Here is an 18,036-nt window from a genome sequence, read left to right on the forward strand (position 1 = left end):
CCAGCCACTAAACCTCAGAGACGTACATATTTTTGCCCACAAACCTGTGGGTTAGCTGTGAGGTTCTACTGATCTGGATTAGGCATAGTGGATCTCAGCTGGACTTACTCATGTGTCTGTAGTGGGTTGTGTCTGTAGCTTGTTGGTTGGGGTTCACACAGCTCTCCTCCATGTGTGCCTCATCCTCCAGCAGGCTAGCCTGGGTTTGAGACAGTGGCAGAATTCTGAGAGAGAGAGAGAGAGAGAGAGAAAGAGAGAGAGAACACATGCATGCATGCTCACAAAGCATATAAGGCCCCCTGAGTCATAGGCTTGGAACTGGCAAAAGTGATTTCCACCGTATCCTGTTGGCCAAAGCAAGTCACAAGGCCAGCCCAGATCCAAAGGGTGCTGCAAAGGTCACAGTGCAAGAAGATGAGGATACAGAGAGAGGTGGAAAAAAAATGGGCCATTTTTCAATCAATCTATCACATTTACATGAACTTATAAGGAAATGTGTTTGTTTTATTTTTAACATCTGTTTTATAACTATTAGAGGCAAAGCTCTCTGGTTACAGAAGTGTAAACTTTTGCCCAACCATGGTGGCTCACACCTATAATCCCAGCACTTTTGGAGGCTGAAGGAGGAGGTTTACTTCAGCCCAGTAGTTCGAGACCAGCCTGGGCAATATAGGGAGACCCCCATCTCTACAAAAAATAAAATGATTAGCTGGTGTGGTCATGCACAGTTGTAGTCCCAGCTACTACAAGGCTGAGTTGGGAAGATCGCTTAAGCCCTGGAGATCATATCTTTAATGAGCTCTGATTGCACTACTGCACTCCACTCCAGCCTGGGCAACACAGGAAGACCCCACCTCAAAAAAAAAAAAAAAAAAAAAAAAAAAAAAAAAGGAGTGTCAGCTTTCTAGCATTGTGATCGTAACGCTGTGCACATGTTTTGTGTTTGTGCTTTCCAGAGTATTTTCAGCTGTTGTCTTTGGTGCCATGGCCGTGGGGCAAGTCAGTTCATTTGCTCCTGACTATGCCAAAGCCAAAGTATCAGCAGCCCACATCATCCTGATCATTGAAAAATCACCTTTGATTGACAGCTATAGCACGGAAGGCCTAAAGCCGGTGAGTTTGATGTTTCAACTGTTTGATCTACTCCTGACTCCTGAATGAAAGCATTTTAAGTGGAAACTTAATAAAATTTGTACTTTCGAATATGCTGATGATAAAATAAAACTTCCTAGATCATAGATTCCTTTCAATAACTGCTAATAATATACATCAACATTCAGTACTTTTACATAGCAAAGGTTATAGGGAAATAGGAATACTGCTCACTTTATAAGCAAAACCTATTAATCAGGTTTTTTAAAAACAATTTTTTTAGAGACAGAGTCTTACTCTGTCATCCAGGCTGGAGTGCAGTAGTATGATCATAGCTCACTGCAGCCTTGACCTTATGGGATCAAGTGATCCTCCTGCCTCAGCCTCCCAAGTAACTGGGACTACAAGCACGTGCCATCATGCCCAGCTAATTTTTTAATTATTTGTAGAGACAGGGTCTCATTATGTTGCCCAGGCTGGTTACCAGATTTTATTGTATGCAAGTTACTGTATTCCTGAGGAACAGATTTGAGTTATTGTAGCTGTATTGCATATTCACATTGTCTTAACAATACATGCTATGAAAGCTTTTACTCTTTTAGATCTCATTTATTAAATTCTAGCAGTCTGAGGTCAAGCACAGTGGCTCATGTCTGTAATCCCAGCACTTTGGGAGACCGAGGTGGGTGGATCACTTGAGGTCAGGAGTTCAAGACCAGCCTGGCCAATATGGTGAAACCCCATCTCAAATAAAAATAATAAAAAAAAAAGATTAGCTGGGTGTGGTGGCACATGCCTGCAATTCCAGCTACTTGGGAGGCTGAGGTACGAGAATTGCTTGAACCTGGGGGGTGGAGGTTGCAGTGAGCTGAGATCATGCCACTGCACTCCAGCCTGGGTGACAGAGTGAGACTCTGTCTCAAAAAAACAAAAAATAAATAAATAAAATAAAATAAATACTAGCAGTTTGAAGAGAAGCCAATTGTAACACAAATTAATTATCTTCTGACACCTGGTAATCGAGGGAGTTAGCTATACACTTTATTTTCAGTATTGCAGCATTCAAATTTACTGTTATTCTTCTCATTGCAGAACACATTGGAAGGAAATGTCACATTTAGTGAAGTTGTATTCAACTATCCCACCCGACCGGACATCCCAGTGCTTCAGGGACTGAGCCTGGAGGTGAAGAAGGGCCAGACGCTGGCCCTGGTGGGCAGCAGTGGCTGTGGGAAGAGCACGGTGGTCCAGCTCCTGGAGCGGTTCTACGACCCCTTGGCAGGGAAAGTGGTGAGCACACTTTCACATTTAGCTCAGTTCAGGTTTTCATCATCCAAATGTCTGAATGTATTTAATTCTCAACTATAAGCCATGTTTTTTCAAACCTTTAAACAACAGTCCCACTTGGATAAAGTCTGACAGCCTAAATATGGTCTCCAAGTGGTGTCATCTGTCCCAGCCAACTTCTCCAGGCTCCCCTCAATACTACCCCTCTACCCTCCTTTGCAAGCACCCTTTGTACCACCCATCTCCCTTGCTGTACTTAGGTTTCAGCTGACTTGAGAAGAACAAACAAAAATGGAAGTAGCCAGAAAGATACAGGACAGGTGCGAGGAGTGAGATGAAAGCCAAGGATAGAGACTGTTTCAAAGATGGTGGTCAGCAATGACAGATGGTATAGAGAGATTGGGTAAGGAGGAGACTGAGAAGACATGATAGAATCTAGCAATGAATGGGCTATTTCTGACATTTTAAAATATTCTTAGTGAAGTAGTGATGGTAGGAAACAGTTAAGGGTGGCTGAAGTATGGTTAGGGGGAGAAATGGAGATGTAAGTGAGCATAGATTATCAACAAGATGGAAAGTAAAAGAAAGGCAAATAAGGACAGCACTCGAGTGGGGAGGCAGAGTCCAGGGAAAATGTTTAGGGGGTGAACTCTTGAGCATTTTTATGGTTGGGGATGAGACAAAATCACTGATGGAGAGAGGGCATTGAAACATCATCTAAGGAAAAAAAAAGTAGAATCAACAAATTTGAGAAATGTATAAAGAACATGGAAGTATGCCCTTTTGTCTTAGTTGCTGGGGATGAGAGAGGTGTCTGGCAGGGAGTAGTGAGTTTAAATGACTATGATGGGGGATAGGAAAGAAGAGAAACTAGGAAGGAGTAGAACTAAGAGCAAGACATTTTCATTATGTAGGCATGTAATTAGTTGTACTGAGAAGTGATATTTAAAATTCTTAACAATGGGAACAGCATGGACACTGACCAATCAGAATGGGCGCCTGCTGGTACAAGTCAGATGGATGCCCACCCGCTGTGTATGGACCCTAGTAGCATTTAATAACTCAAATGAAAAGAGGGTTTTCAATCTTAGTCTAGGACTCTTTTTACTTCCTCACAGCAGTCACTGTTACTCATAAATGTTTGTTATTGTATTCAAAGACAGTTATGCCTTTATTCAGTTTACTCTTAAATCATTACAAGCTTGTTCCCTACTTTTACTTTCTTGCTTTATATTTTCTGTGAACTCTGATTTTGTCCTTCAATTTTGTGGTGAGCTTAAAAACAGGACTCTAAATAAAGACGTTGCTGACAGCCAAAGCAATTAGAGGAGGAAATGTTAGCTCTCAGACACTGATTATGGCCCTCAACAGACAGTTATTAAGTGGTGTGTTAAAGATTGTGCTATAATGAATTGTAGGGCATGATATCTGTTCTCAAATACTTTAACTGAGGAGATGGGGCATATACTTTTGTGAGTTAAAGAAGATAGGCCTAGAGCTAGTTCTTAAGAGATAAAGATTTGCATATGGGTGAACAGTAGGGATGACATTCAATGTAAGAGAAAATACAAGCTGTGATCAGTGATTTGTTCCCAATGCAGCAAATAGGACACTTTGGCTGAAATGGGAGTTTAGTTTGAGTAGTGGTTCTCAAACTTTTCTGATGATAACTCATATAGGAAAGATTTAAAAATGTCACCATCCACTAATGTACTCATAGTCCCTTTCCAGTGGGAAAAACACTTGGTGATAACAAAATGTTGGAGTTGAAAACAACAATACAGTACAGCACAATAATGATGCAATAAAGAATAATTAATGATTATTCTGCAAGTATATAAACACAAGCAGAACATAATAAAACATGGACAGCATCAGTTACAGTTCAGAGTAGGAAACAGAAACCACACTAGGTATTTCAAGTAGATAAGTATTTAATAAAGGGAATTACATGCTTACAAAATCTTTGGAAGGGCTGGAAGAGTGAAAGAAAAGGAGGCTACTTGCTCCCAGACTTCCAAATCACAGCACTGCAGCTGTGATTCTGTAACCAAGAAGCTGCAGAAAATTATGCCGATGTCACAGCTGTTCCAAATTTAAAGACACGAGACTAGAATCTGGCTGTTGCAGAAATTTTTGTCTGCCAAAGATGAGTTAAGCCGTTAGCTTACCACAGCTGCTGAAGGAGAGCTGGCGTCTACCTCCCAGATTTTACACTGTGCATCTCCCGTAGACCCTGACTTACTTCCAGAACCAAGGGAAACTGGGAAATAGTTTTTACCCTTCTTGTCCCTTGATGTATAAAAGGTCAGACACAGAAGTATTTGAAAATGAATGCTGAGTGCGTAGGACAGTAAGCATCCCACGACATTATTGATAATGCACTGAAAACAAAGTGTCCTCATTTATTGCAGGAATATCCATTATCTTCTCCTGTGCATTTGCACTAGGGCTTGGAAATACTGCCAGATGGTGCACTGCAGCCAGACTTCTTAGCAGAAAGTGTCCACAATAAACTCTAGTAAATGTACAAAGTTTTGTTTATGGACATCAATGAGTAGCCCTGAATAACTCAGTGGATTACTACTAATTAGTTTTTATTGCCATGTAAAAATGAGTCTGTGGATTTGAGCATAAGAATTAAAGAAAGGATTGAACCCTGAGGACCCCCTGAAGTCAGGAAATTCTCGTGACCGCCAGTGGACCTTGAATCCCACGTTGAAAAACATTGACCGGAAGTGGTGGTTCTCAAGCTTCGGTGAATATTAGAATGGCCTAAAGAGCTAGTAAAAAACACAGCCAGCCTGGATTATTCAAGTAGGCTAGGGTTTGGCCTTTTATTTTTATAATATTCCGAGGTGATTCTGATGCCAACCATCATTTGAGAGCCATTGAACAGGTAAACTTGAAGAAAGATTTAGGCTAAATTGTGGAGAGTCTTGAATAATTAAGCTATGAAATTGTGAAGATGGGAGGATCCTCCAAGTTTTGAGGGACCTGAAGGTTATACAATTGTAGGGATTCAACTTAAAGTAAAAAAAAATTTTTTGAATGCAAAATTAGATACAAAAGTGGATATTTACTTCAAATGAAAAAAAATCATAACCAAATACTGGAAGCTTAAAGATTCTGGTCTCTTTCATTTTTAGGCAATTTATCATCAACACTTATAGGGAAGAGCTTCCTGACTACAGCCTTGCCTCCCTCCCACCCAGAAAACTGTTCGACTTCCCAGAATTTACATGTAATTGAGGGCTCTTGAAGCTTAACCTTCATCAGCGTCACTGTTAAATCACCCCTGCTTTGAGTCTTCCCCTTACCTTTCCTTTCTCCCATTTCCAGTCTCTCCCATATACAATAGTCAGAGCCCCCTTTGGGATACAGTTAGAAGCTGCTTGTCATTGTCTGGTTATTACCCAAGAAGTGCCTGGGCCAAGATAGGGGCATTTCCCTTTCAAGGGGGGACACAAAGTATCTTTCAGTTGTGGGGTATTAGTGTTACCAAAACCCAACCTATAGTGTTTAGATCCAGTCGTGGTTTTCCCCCAATTACTAATTGTGTGACCTTGTATAAGTTACTTAACTTTGCTCATTTCCTTATCAGTAAAATGGGAATTAACATCACAGTGACCTTATAAGTGTTGCTGTGAAGGTTAAACAAGAGACTGTATGAGACATGCTTATCACAGAAACTACAACGTTGTCAGTGCTTGATTTTTAAAAATCAATTATTATTTCACAGTAAATATGCATAGAAGAATACACATTTAACATTTACATTTTTGCACTAATGGAAGCAAGCAATAGATTTCACAATCTACAATAGAGATAGCCGATCATTTTAATCTGGCCTTTCATTATTTCTTACCAATATGTTTACTTTCCTAGTTATATTTTTATTTAGGCCAGGATTTTTTGAGCACTTCTCATAGATACCCCAGAGTTCCTTGGTCCTCCCTCAGACCAACACCATTCCTCAGCCAAAGAAGCTCTGCTTCTTTGATCTGTTTTACATTCTAGGCATCTAAACTTGTTTTACTTAAAGAAAGAATTCTTCAATCAACACAGGTTTTAAATAGTTTGCAATTCTAGGGTATTATGCGGAGACGAGGAGGCCGAAGAATGTATTCAGTGTAGGGAAGAAACTCATTATAACTTGCTGAGATCATTCAGATTTGCCTGTGATTATATTAGTTAGGCAGTGTCTGTTTTCCTCCCAGGGGTATAAACCTGGAAAATTAAAACAAAAGCAAAAACCAAACTCCTCCTTTCCTTAAATTTCCACTTCTCAAGTACAGTGTTTTATCTAACAAGATCTGCTGCTTAGCCACATCCTTGTTTGGCTTTTACTGTCTCTCTCCACCCTCTACTTTCCACCTTCATTTATTAACATTGTAAGGAAGCCTGGAGCATACATGTGTGGAATAGTCTCCATGGCAACTCAGCTTGGAACTAATAAGGTTATGGGAGAGCTTCCATCCCCGCACCTGCCACTGTCACAAGCAGAAGCCATGTTCCTGTAGCAAAGATTGTACCCTACTGCTAGCCAGCTGTCCCCTTGAGGCACCCAGCCACGCACATGGGATACAGAGAGTATATGGCTCAGTACACATTTGTCACTACTATTAGAAAAGCTCGAAGCTGAGTCACTGGTGCCTTCTTCAGAAGGGATGAACAGCTCTCTCACTTGAATGCCAGAAAATTCTCTTGCAAAGCAGACCTATCTGGCAGACATATTTGAATCAGAGTAGGGCTTGTTATCAGCAAGGCTGTAAGGTGCCCTCCCCAGTCTTCTGCAGGATAATCCAGGGAGCTGGATTATAGAGAAAGGGCAGCTTTCTCTTCCTACTCATCTGGATCAGTATTTAGGATCTCCATTCACCCTTTCCTACCCCTGTTCACCTATCCATCCCCCGTAGTTCCTGACCTGCAAACCTATTATGTGGTCATAGTTGTTATTTATTTCCATGCTAATCCTGGGCATTGTGTCTCGTGTCTCTGAAAAATGGAGATTTAAGAATAAGGCTGTCAGGATACATCTCAGAAGTATTAGGCATTGTATTAGTGTGGCTGCTATAACCACTTGCCACAAATTCAGTGGCTTAAAACAACACCAATTTATGACTTTACACTTTTGGAGGTCAGAAGTCTAAAATAGGTCTCAGTGGGCTCATATCAAGTGTCAGGAGGGCTGTGTCGCTTCTAGAGGCTCCAAAAGATGATCTGTTTTCTTGCTTGTGGCCCCTTCCTCCATTTTCAAAACCAGCAGTGGCTGGTTGAGTCTTTCTCACACTGCATTTGCTGATACCCTCCTCCCTCCTTCTTCTTCAGTTAAGAGCCCTTATGATTACATTAGGTTCACCAAGATAATTCAGGATAATTTTATTTTACAGTCAGCTGATTAGCAACCTTACACCTACTATTTTAGTTTCTTTTTGCCATGTAACATAACACATTCACAGGATCCAGGGATTAGGACATAGATGTCTTGTGGGAGAGGGAACATTATTCTGCCTACCACATGCATACATCAGAAACCATGGTTGAAACACAGGAAACATGACAGTTCCTCAAAGCATACAATTATGACCTTGTTGCACTAACCTGAACTATCCAAATTTTAGTCCACAAACTTTTCCTTAATCTCACAGTAACTAGGCAGTTTCAATGTAAGAAATAATGATGTTAATTGTGCTACATTCAAAGTGTGCTGGTCCTGAAGTTGATCTGTGAACTCTTGTTTTCAGCTGCTTGATGGCAAAGAAATAAAGCAACTGAATGTCCAGTGGCTCCGAGCACACCTAGGCATCGTGTCCCAGGAGCCCATCCTGTTTGACTGCAGCATTGCTGAGAACATTGCCTATGGAGACAACAGCCGGGTGGTGTCACAGGAAGAGATTGTGAGGGCGGCCAAGGAGGCCAACATACATGCCTTCATCGAGTCACTGCCTAATGTAAGTCTCTCTCCAAATAAACAGCCTGGGAGCATGTGGCAGCCTCCCTGGCCTACAGTTTGATTTATAAGGGGCTGGTTTCCCAGAAGTGAAGAGAAATTAGCAACCAAATCACACCCTTACCTGTATACAAGCATCTGGCCACACTTCCTATTTGGGTTAGATGTTACCTTTACCTGATCGCCTGACCCTCCTTGTGAGGAAGGGATGAAAGTGTTTGACCACTTCAGGTTTAGGAGAGAGGAACATTTCTGGGATAGGATAGCTGGAACAATTGTCTCGATCCAAAGCTATAGGCTTGAGGCTCCACCTTTTTCAGCCTTAGGGATAAGTACAATATCTGGGAAACCTTTCCCTTCAAGTCCAAGTACAGAGTCTGGGTCTCCACCTGCACATGCTGCTTCTGGCCTGCTGAGGAAGTAGGCATGACTGTCTCTCCCCATGTCTCTCCCCTATTTCTCTTCCTTCTTCCTTCTTGCAGCTCTCTCCCAAGCCTCAAACCTCACTGTGGAGTCAGTCCAGTCCAGAGGGCTGAACCCATGCCAGAAAGAGTGCTCTCTCTGAATAAGGGTTGAGCCATTAAGGTGACCATGGTATCACGTAATCTCTCATCATCATACATTTCATGGGCCCCAAACTTTGTTTACAGTGAATGGTTGAAATCTTTTCTAGGGCTCCCTGGGCTGTTGTCCTATGGGTGTCCTCTGAATTCCTCCTAGGAAGTTGGATAAATGGAACCTCTCACCCTCTCTTAAGCCCTCTTAGGTCCTGTATATTAGTTTTTGTGTTTTGTTTTGTTTTGGAATACAAGTTGAATATTCCTTGTACAAAATACTTGGGACCAGAAGTGTTTTGGATTTTGGAATATTTGCATATACATAATTCACTTATATTTCATGTATACCTTATATACATAGCCAGAAGGCAATTTTGTACAAATTTTTAATAACTTTGAGCATGAAACAAAGTTTTGACTGTGTTTTGACTGTGACCTGTCACATGAGATCAGGTGTGAAATTTTCCACTTGTGGCATCATGTTGGTGCTCAAAAAGTTTCAGAATTTCAGATTTTGAATTTTTTGAATTATGGATGCTCAACCTGTATTAAAAGTCCAAAATTAGATTTTTTCCAACTTTTATTTTAGATTTAGGGGGTACATGTACAGGTTTATTATACCTGGATATACTGCATGATGCTGAGGTTTCAGGATACAAATGATCCTGTCACCCAGGTATGGAGCACAGAACCCAATAGGTGGTTTTTCAACCCTTATGCCCCTTCCCTTCCTACTCTAATAGTCCTCAGTTTCTATTGTTGCCACTTTTCATCTATGAGTACCTGATGTTTAGCTCCCACTTATAAGTGAGAACACACAGCATTTGGCTTTCTGTTCCTGCATTACTTTGCTTGGGATAATGGCCTCCAGCTGCATCCATGTTGCTGCAAAAGTTAGGTCTTATATTTTAAAGTGCTTCTCAACCTAGATAATCTACCTCACCCATTATCACCAGTTATGCTCTTTATTCTAAGGAAGTGCCCCCTAAAACAAAGCTCAGGAGCCTCAACCCGGCAGGGAAGACAGTTTCCTCAGGAGGCAGGCAAGCAACAGCAGGTGGCTCTCTTTCCCAAGATTCCCTTCTTCCATAGGCTCTTCTTTGGATAACTGCTGACACCAATCTCATTAAATCTCAGGGAGGTGGCCTTGTCTCCCACCCTTCTTTCACAGTCTAGCCCAACTGGATAATTGACCCTTCTCCAGGTTCAAACATTTAAAACAGAAAGCTCCAATCCCCTTTACTGTTGAGAGGATAGTGGTTCTCAAGTATAGACACGGATCAGCATCACCTGAGAACCTGTTAGGACTGCAGATCCAGCAATCCACGTTTTAAGAGCCCAGGTAATACTGATGCAGGCTCAAGTTGGGGAACCACTGGGCTAGGGGTTAATAAAACACAAACACAGAGAGTAACTATTATCTATCTTCTTAAATATACTTTGCCCCTCTGGCATTTGTCTACCACAGGGACTTCAACCTTTCTGGGATCCTGGTCTCTAATCTGTCACACAGAACACACCTGTAGACACCATAATTCTCTTCCTCAGTGTCTAGAGCAGGAGAGAAAAGGTAAACCCCCTAAGTCCTATTACCTAAGGATCCACTTCTCCTAAGTGATTAATACTAGGATTTACCTCACCCTGTAGGTGGCTGGTTTAGTTACCTCCTTGTAAGATTGCCGCACTGCCTTTATCTGCCTCAACAGTATCAGTACTATATCAAGAGTGCAACTAGTAAACCCTCCACTCACATGAGACACACTTCAGTGCTCCTGCCTTCTGAGACAGCCACAGCTCTGGGGTAGAGTCAGTTCCAAGCATCTGCCAAAACCTCATCTGGTGTCTTCTCCCTCTATTTACAGGGGGAACCCAGGGCTGAGTGCCACAAAACTAGGGTCACCAGATACAGCAAATAAAAATAGGCAACGCTGTACTAAAATTTCAGCCTGGCAAGGGCCTGGAAATAATAAGATAGTATTGTTTTCTAGGTTACAAGTGCAGTCACTCCTGTTTCTGCTCTCTCCTGAGTAACCTTTAACTGCTGTCCCTGTCATCATAGTGAATAGTTGGTGACAATTATCCATTGTGGGAAACAATATAGGAAGAATTTTGGGAGCACTCTAACAGCAAAAATGTTTAAAAAGGAGATGTTCATTTTCAAAGTTAGATATCAAAATGGAATCCTTTAAGTAGCATCCATTAAAATTGTTTAAGTGTTGGAGATACTTTCATAAAAACAGACACTAAAAGGCTAACATCCCAAGAATGTCTTTCCTCAATTTAAAATCATGCAGAGAGTGTCACCTGCTGGTTACAAGTAAGATGAGCTTCAATTATTTTATTATGAATACTTTGTTCAAATCAAATTTCCTTTCTCCTGCCAATCTTTGTCCCAAATATAATGAAACCAGAAGATGGAAGATACTAATGTTGCAACAATATTCTTCTTCGTTAAAATACTGACCTGTTTACACTAAAACATATCATCTTAAGGTCCAAACATTTATTTTCAAATAGATAGTAAACCTGCCATTTTGGGCTTTTTTACTGTTCTTTCCTTAATTATTCATGAACCATTTTTAGCTTCTGAACCTAAATTTTTGGAGTGTATAGAATCGTCTATTCTACTTTCTATAAGCAAGCTGTTAGAACTTTCCTTTCAGTTCTACTTTCTTAACAACAAAACCTTATTTACAGAAATACAGCACTAGAGTAGGAGACAAAGGAACTCAGCTCTCTGGTGGCCAGAAACAACGCATTGCCATAGCTCGTGCCCTTGTTAGACAGCCTCATATTTTGCTTTTGGATGAAGCCACATCAGCTCTGGATACAGAAAGTGAAAAGGTAAGAATTTAAATTGGGTTCATCCATACTTCAATCAGTCATCCTTAAAAATGCTGTGTTCTCCATAGTAAAGAACAAAATGTAGCCAGATTATTGATTGTTACTTACATCGCCTTTCAGTAAAATGTAAACACCTTCTGTAGCTGTTATTCAGGAGAGTAAAGATGACACAAGGCAGATTAGTCTTAGAGCACATATGCTTCATAAACCATCACTAGATCACTTTGCGTTGACCTAAGAAGCTGCTTTCAGGAGCCGTATTTCCTACTTCTACTGGCAGCATCTCTTCAGCAACCATAAGGAAAAGTGGTAGGGTAAGACAATGTTAAAATCTGCTGTACCTTTTAAGATAAATATTAGCAATCATTTCTAGTCAGAGAAAAGGTTAAGAATTCAGATTATCTGAAAGACGAACTCAGTATGAGGTATTCTCTACTTTACAATAAAAAAATTCGGGGTCGGGAGTCTGTATTTGGCCTTTGCTCAGGCTTCTTGAATTTGCTGTGAGCTGGATTTGAGGTCTGTTTTCAAGGATGTTGTAACATCCTTGAAACTAAGGTAAACACATTAGTAAATGTTTTTAAATGAGTCAGTGAACCGTATTTACTGCCTTAACTTTAGAGTAGATGACTGCTGGCCAGCACCTACTGCCATGGCTCACACCTGTAACCCCAACACTTTGGAAGGCTGAGGTGGGAGGATCACTTGAGCCCAGGAGTTTTGAGACTAGCCTGGGCAACATAGAAAGACCTTGTCTCTACAAAAAATAAAATAATTAGCTAGGCATGGCGGTGGGAACCTGTAATCTCAGGAGGCTGAGGTGGAAGAATCGCTTGGGCCCAGGAGGTTGAGGCTGCAGTAAGCCATGATTGCGCCACTACACTCCACCCTGGTGACAGAGTGAGGCCGTTTCAAATAAAGAAAAAAAAATGTTAGGGGTAGATAACTGCTGCCTCGGAACTAACCCAAATTAGGGTTCAGTCATCTTCTGATATGACAAATCCTTTGTTTTCAAAAACCTGTTCTATTTCACTGACACCTTGTTAAGAAGGATCTATTGTTGTATCGTTGTGGAGCTTTTTTTTTTTTTGAGATGGAGTCTCGCTCTGTCACCCAGGCTGGAGCACAGTGGCGCAGTCTTGGCTCCCTGCAAGCTCTGCCTCCCGGGTTCATGCCATTCTCCTGCCTCAGCCTCCCAACTAGCTGGGACTACAGGCGCCCACCACCACGCCTGGCTAATTTTTTGTATTTTTAGTAGAGACGGGGTTTCACTGTGTTAGCCAGGATGGTCTCGATCTGACCTCGTGATCTGCCTGCCTTGGCCTCCCAAAGTGCTGGGATTACAGGCATGAGCAACTGCGCCCGTCCTGTTGTGGACTTTTTATGGAAGAGGAATTAGGGAAAATAACTATTATGAGAATTAATCTATGTGATTATGGAATAGGTTGTCCAAGAAGCCCTGGACAAAGCCAGAGAAGGCCGCACCTGCATTGTGATTGCTCACCGCCTGTCCACCATCCAGAATGCAGACTTAATAGTGGTGTTTCAGAATGGCAGAGTCAAGGAGCACGGCACACATCAGCAGCTGCTGGCACAGAAAGGCATCTATTTTTCAATGGTCAGTGTCCAGGCTGGAACAAAGCGCCAGTGAACTGTGACTGTATGAGATGTTAAATACTTTTTAATATTTGTTTAGATATGGCATTTATTCAAAGTTAAAAGCAAGCACTTACAGAATTATGAAGAGGTATCTGTTTAACATTTCCTCAATCAAGTTCAGAGTCTTCAGAGACTTCGTAATTAAAGGAACAGAGTGAGAGACAACATCAAGTGGAGAGAAATCATAGTTTAAACTGCACTATAAATTTTATAACAGAATTAAAGTAGATTTTTAAAGATAAAATGTGCAATTTTGTTTATATTTTCTCATTTGGACTGTAACTGACTGCCTTGCTGAAAGATTATAGAAGTAGCAAAAAGTATTGAAATGTTTGCGTAAAGTGTCTATAATAAAACTAAACTTTCATATGACCGGAAGTCATCTTGTCCAAACTGCCTGTGAATATATCTTCTCTCAATTGGAATATTGTAGATAACTTCTGCTTTAAAAAAGTTTTCTTTAACTATATCTACTCATTTTTGTGGGAATGGTTAAGCAGTTTAAATAATTCCTGTTGTATATGTCTATTCACATTGGGTCTTACAGAACCATCTGGCTTCATTCTTCTTGGACTTGATCCTGCTGATTCTTGCATTTCCATATTAAGGTGGCTCTCAAACCCAAAACACAGATCAATATAAGATTTTAGGAGGTGGGGTGAGGCACAATTATGAAGCGCATATTATTCAGATGTACAGTAAATACTTTGCATTGCTTTTATAAAGGGTTCTTTAAGGATTTTTAAAGATTTTTACACTTCGAAAGTACATTTACTTTTTGTCTTGATAATGAATCACTTTTGCCAGTAATTGGCCTCTTCCAAAAGTGATCCTTCTGACTTACAGATGTTTAAAATGTGCCATGAGTTTAACTACATCTTGATACAAACATGATGAAAAAAGAAAAAAATATATTCCAAAGGTTGGTACTCTGGATGAAAAATTTTTTAAAATTAGCCAAAAAGCATTATTAACATTATAAACTATATTTACTATAAACAATTGCTATCTTAAATAAGGAACTTCTAAGAATAAAAAAAAGAAGCCATCACCTCCAGGAAAAAAAATAGGAAAGGATATAATCAGGTAATTCTCAAAGAAGAAATGCATGAGAAAAATGTATACAGTTTCAACAATCAAATAAATGCAAATTAAAACAAAATACCATTTTTTGTCTTGTAATTTAATGATGAATAAAAAAATCTAATGTGACATTCCTTGTTAGTTGAATTGGTCATTGATATAAACTTCTCTGTTATTTGATAATGTAAGTAAAAATTATAAATGTATATCCTTCAAGACAGCAATTGTAATTCTAAGGATTTAAGAGATATGTAAAAGGATACTTTTAGTAGCATTACTTATAATATTGAAAATTGGAAAGATCTAAATATTTAACAGTAAGAGATCATACATTAAATTTTGGTGTATTCACAAAATGGAATACCATATAATCATTAGAAAATTAAGTTGAAGAATATTACAAAATATAATTTGTATGAAGAAAAAATGGTTGCCAAATGGCTTGAAAAATATGGTGGCTTCTTTTATATTATATATATAATATAAATCTATATTTATGTATCTATAGTTATCTATCTATATTTATATATCTGTAACTATAGATACAGTTTACATATATCTAATTTTATATATATTATATATAATTTTATATATAATATATATATTTAAACTTCTGAGAGACAGTCAAAAATAAACCAGAATTAGAAATGATTTTATCTCCTAAGTTTTCAGCTGTTGTTTTAAAATTTTAAGGCTTTAAAAAGTGTGCTTAGTTTAGGAAATTTTGATAAATTTATGTGAATAGAAGCATAAAACCATGTCACTTGGTTTGACTTCTTAAAAATTTTTCCCCCAACTCTTTGTATGTCTGCTGTAAGGACACTTTCTTTCTTTTTTTTTTTTTTTTGAAGCGTAGTCTTGCTCTGTTGACCAGGCTAGACTAGAGTGCAGTGGTGATCTCGGCTCGCTGCAACCTCCACCTCCGGGTTCAAGCGATTCTCTTGCCTCAGCCTCCTGAGTAGCTGGGATAAAATTTCTTAGATGTCTATAAAAAGAAAAATAAAAGTATTTTTTACTGTCATTTGCACAGTCTAGTTGCTGTAGTTGATGACACTCGTTGGCTGTCTCTGAACCATGTTTCCCTGTTCACTGTTTTGCCCTGGCTGGAGTTGCATGGAGGTGGAGCCCCACCCAGGGCCTCCAGCTTTTTCTGCTTGAGTATATTGCTGCCCCTTTAACATTAAAGGCTGGCAGAGAGGGGGGTGCTCTTTTTCACACCATTTATTTTCTCCAAATTTACCTCACAGTGTCAATTACCATATTCAACCAGTGATCTCAGATGCAACAAATGATTTTAGTACAAGCAAAGTCTCACTCAGAGACATGTACGCCATTATTTCTAACACTCTTATAGTAACTCTGGTAAAAAGTAAGAGAAGCAGAAGTTCTTATGTTTAAGAAACATTTTCTTGAGTGACACAAAAGGTGATTACAGTAGTGAAGCTGTGGGACTATGTGATTAAGTGTCACACATCATGGATAATAGTTAAAAGCATGTGATATGGTTTGGCTCTGTGCCTCCACCCAAATCTCATGTTGAATTGTAATCCCCAACGTTGGGGAATGGACCTGGTGGGAGGTGATTGGATTGTGGCAGCAGATTTTCCCCTTGCTGTTCTCATGATAGTGAGTGAGTTCTCACAAGATCTGGTTGTTTAAAAGTGTGTAGCACTTCCTGCTTCCCTCTCTCTCTCTCCTGCCACCATGGGAAGATGTTTTTCCTTCCCCTTCACCCTTCTGCCATGATTATAAGCTCCCTGAGGCCTCCCCACCCATGCCTGCTGTACAGCCTGTGGAATTGTGAGTCAATTAAACCTCTTTTCTTTATACATGACCAAGTGTTGGGTAGTTCTTCACAGCAGTGTGAGAATGGATGAATGCAGCAGAGTAGCGGGAGTGTGCATAGCACAGAGGCTGCCTGGTGGGAAGGGACTGTATTGTTTGTTGTGTTGTGTTTCATAGTCAGCTGTGTACATTTGTCTCCTCAGCAGGGCCACATGCTCTGTGAAGGCTGGGTGACACTGTATTTATCTTGGTGTCCCCAAAAGCCTAGAAACAGTGTCTTAGGCATAGTAGACACTCACTAAATGTCTGGTGAAGTAAATTATGGGATGTTGGTGAGGTACCAAATTTAGGTGGGGCCAAATTGTGGTAAGCCTAGAATGCCAGGAAGAGGAATTCAGATTTGAAGAGAGAGAAAATGAAAAACCATTGATGACTCTGAATAGGAGCATAATGTGGTGAAAATACTGGTACCCACCCAGAGGGATTGGACAGGAAAAGCCCTGCAGTGAGTTGAATGGTGGCCTCCAAAAAGGCATCTCCGCATCCTAATCCTCAGAACCTATGAATGTGACTTAACTTGGAGAAAAGGTCTTTACAGATATAAAGATCTTGAGGAGATCATCCTGGATTATTCTGGTGGGCCCTAAATCCAAGGTCCAGTGTCCTTATAAAAGTGAGGCACAAGAAGGTTTCACACAGAAGAAGAGGAGGTGATGTGATCATGGGAGCAGAAATCGGAGTGATGCAGCCACAGGTCAAGAAATGCCAGCAGCCACCAAAAGCTGGAAGAGACAAAAAAAATGGATTATCCCCTAGAGTCCATGAAGGAATTGTAGTCCTGCTGGATTTTGGATTTCTGGCTTCCAGAACTAGGAGAGAAGAATCTTCTGTTGTTTTAACCCACCATGCTTGTGGTAATTTGTCACAGTAGTCTCAGGAAACTAATACGTGCCTCAAATCAGTGAAGCTAAATAAGATGCTTTTATTTAAGAGAAAACATGCAAGTGGCAAGGGTAATGTGGCTCTGAGTTGGGTTAGTAAGAACAGAGAACAGGTAGCTATGAGAAACACACACAGCCTAGTAAGAGGGGGAGGGAGGATAGAGGCCGGCTGGGAAATGCTGTGACAGTGAGGGAGATGAGGAACTCTTTAGAAGGAGGAGGATTTGTTCATATGGCTTGAAGACATCAAAGCAATAGATGTTTGAGGTGTGGCCCTCAAGATATAGACAAAACACAGATGAATCCCAGCATGTGTGACTTGTTTGAGTTCAATCCTTTTCTAGCCCAGGCTTCTTTATTTTCTTAGTTCCACCCCTGATTATCCAGTTATACCCAACTTTAACAATGATGGTTCTTCTGTTTGGTTCACCAGAATCAACTCCTGATGTTAGGACAAAATGTGCTTCAGTCTCTTTCCTGACACATAATGCAGCCATTTGTCCCCAGGTCTCAATAAGAGGTCTTTTTTAGAAATGCATTTTTCTTATATCTCAGCTTAAGGCTCATGCTCTGATGTGTGAACCCTTTGAGAGAGGACTGTCTTTGCGTCACTGTGTTCCGGTGTTTGGCAAAGTCCTTGGCATATAGCAAAGGCTCAATAAGTGTCTGTTCTTTTGCCAATTTTATTTCTGTGTGTGAAAAATTGTGTACTTTTTCTGGGTCCATTTCATTTTATCACAAATTAATATCTAAAAAGGCTTTTGTTAATATAAAATATATAAAGAAGATTCTTATCTAAAGCCATGTAATTGTACATGAAAAATAGGGGAGCCCA

The 18,036-nt window shown here is 40.2% G+C and overlaps 1 protein-coding gene across 3 annotated transcripts in view; it reads left to right on the forward strand.

The window, feature by feature from the left end:
* Nucleotides 1-16,309, forward strand: part of ABCB1 (ATP binding cassette subfamily B member 1) — a 220,939-nt gene extending 204,630 nt beyond the window's left edge. For all 3 annotated transcript variants that reach the window (XM_055272791.2, XM_055272792.2, XM_055272794.2), the window contains 5 exons: nt 957-1,113; nt 2,185-2,382; nt 8,127-8,333; nt 11,587-11,733; nt 13,178-16,309. In XM_055272791.2, coding sequence (XP_055128766.1) covers nt 957-1,113; nt 2,185-2,382; nt 8,127-8,333; nt 11,587-11,733; nt 13,178-13,384 — 916 coding nt within the window. In that variant the 3' untranslated portion in view covers nt 13,385-16,309. The remainder of the gene's footprint in view (nt 1-956; nt 1,114-2,184; nt 2,383-8,126; nt 8,334-11,586; nt 11,734-13,177) is intronic.
* The last annotated feature ends 1,727 nt before the right edge of the window (nt 16,310-18,036 follow it).

Source organism: Symphalangus syndactylus, chromosome 3, assembly GCF_028878055.3.
Source record: "Symphalangus syndactylus isolate Jambi chromosome 3, NHGRI_mSymSyn1-v2.1_pri, whole genome shotgun sequence".
Classification (NCBI taxonomy): Eukaryota; Metazoa; Chordata; class Mammalia; order Primates; family Hylobatidae; genus Symphalangus; species Symphalangus syndactylus.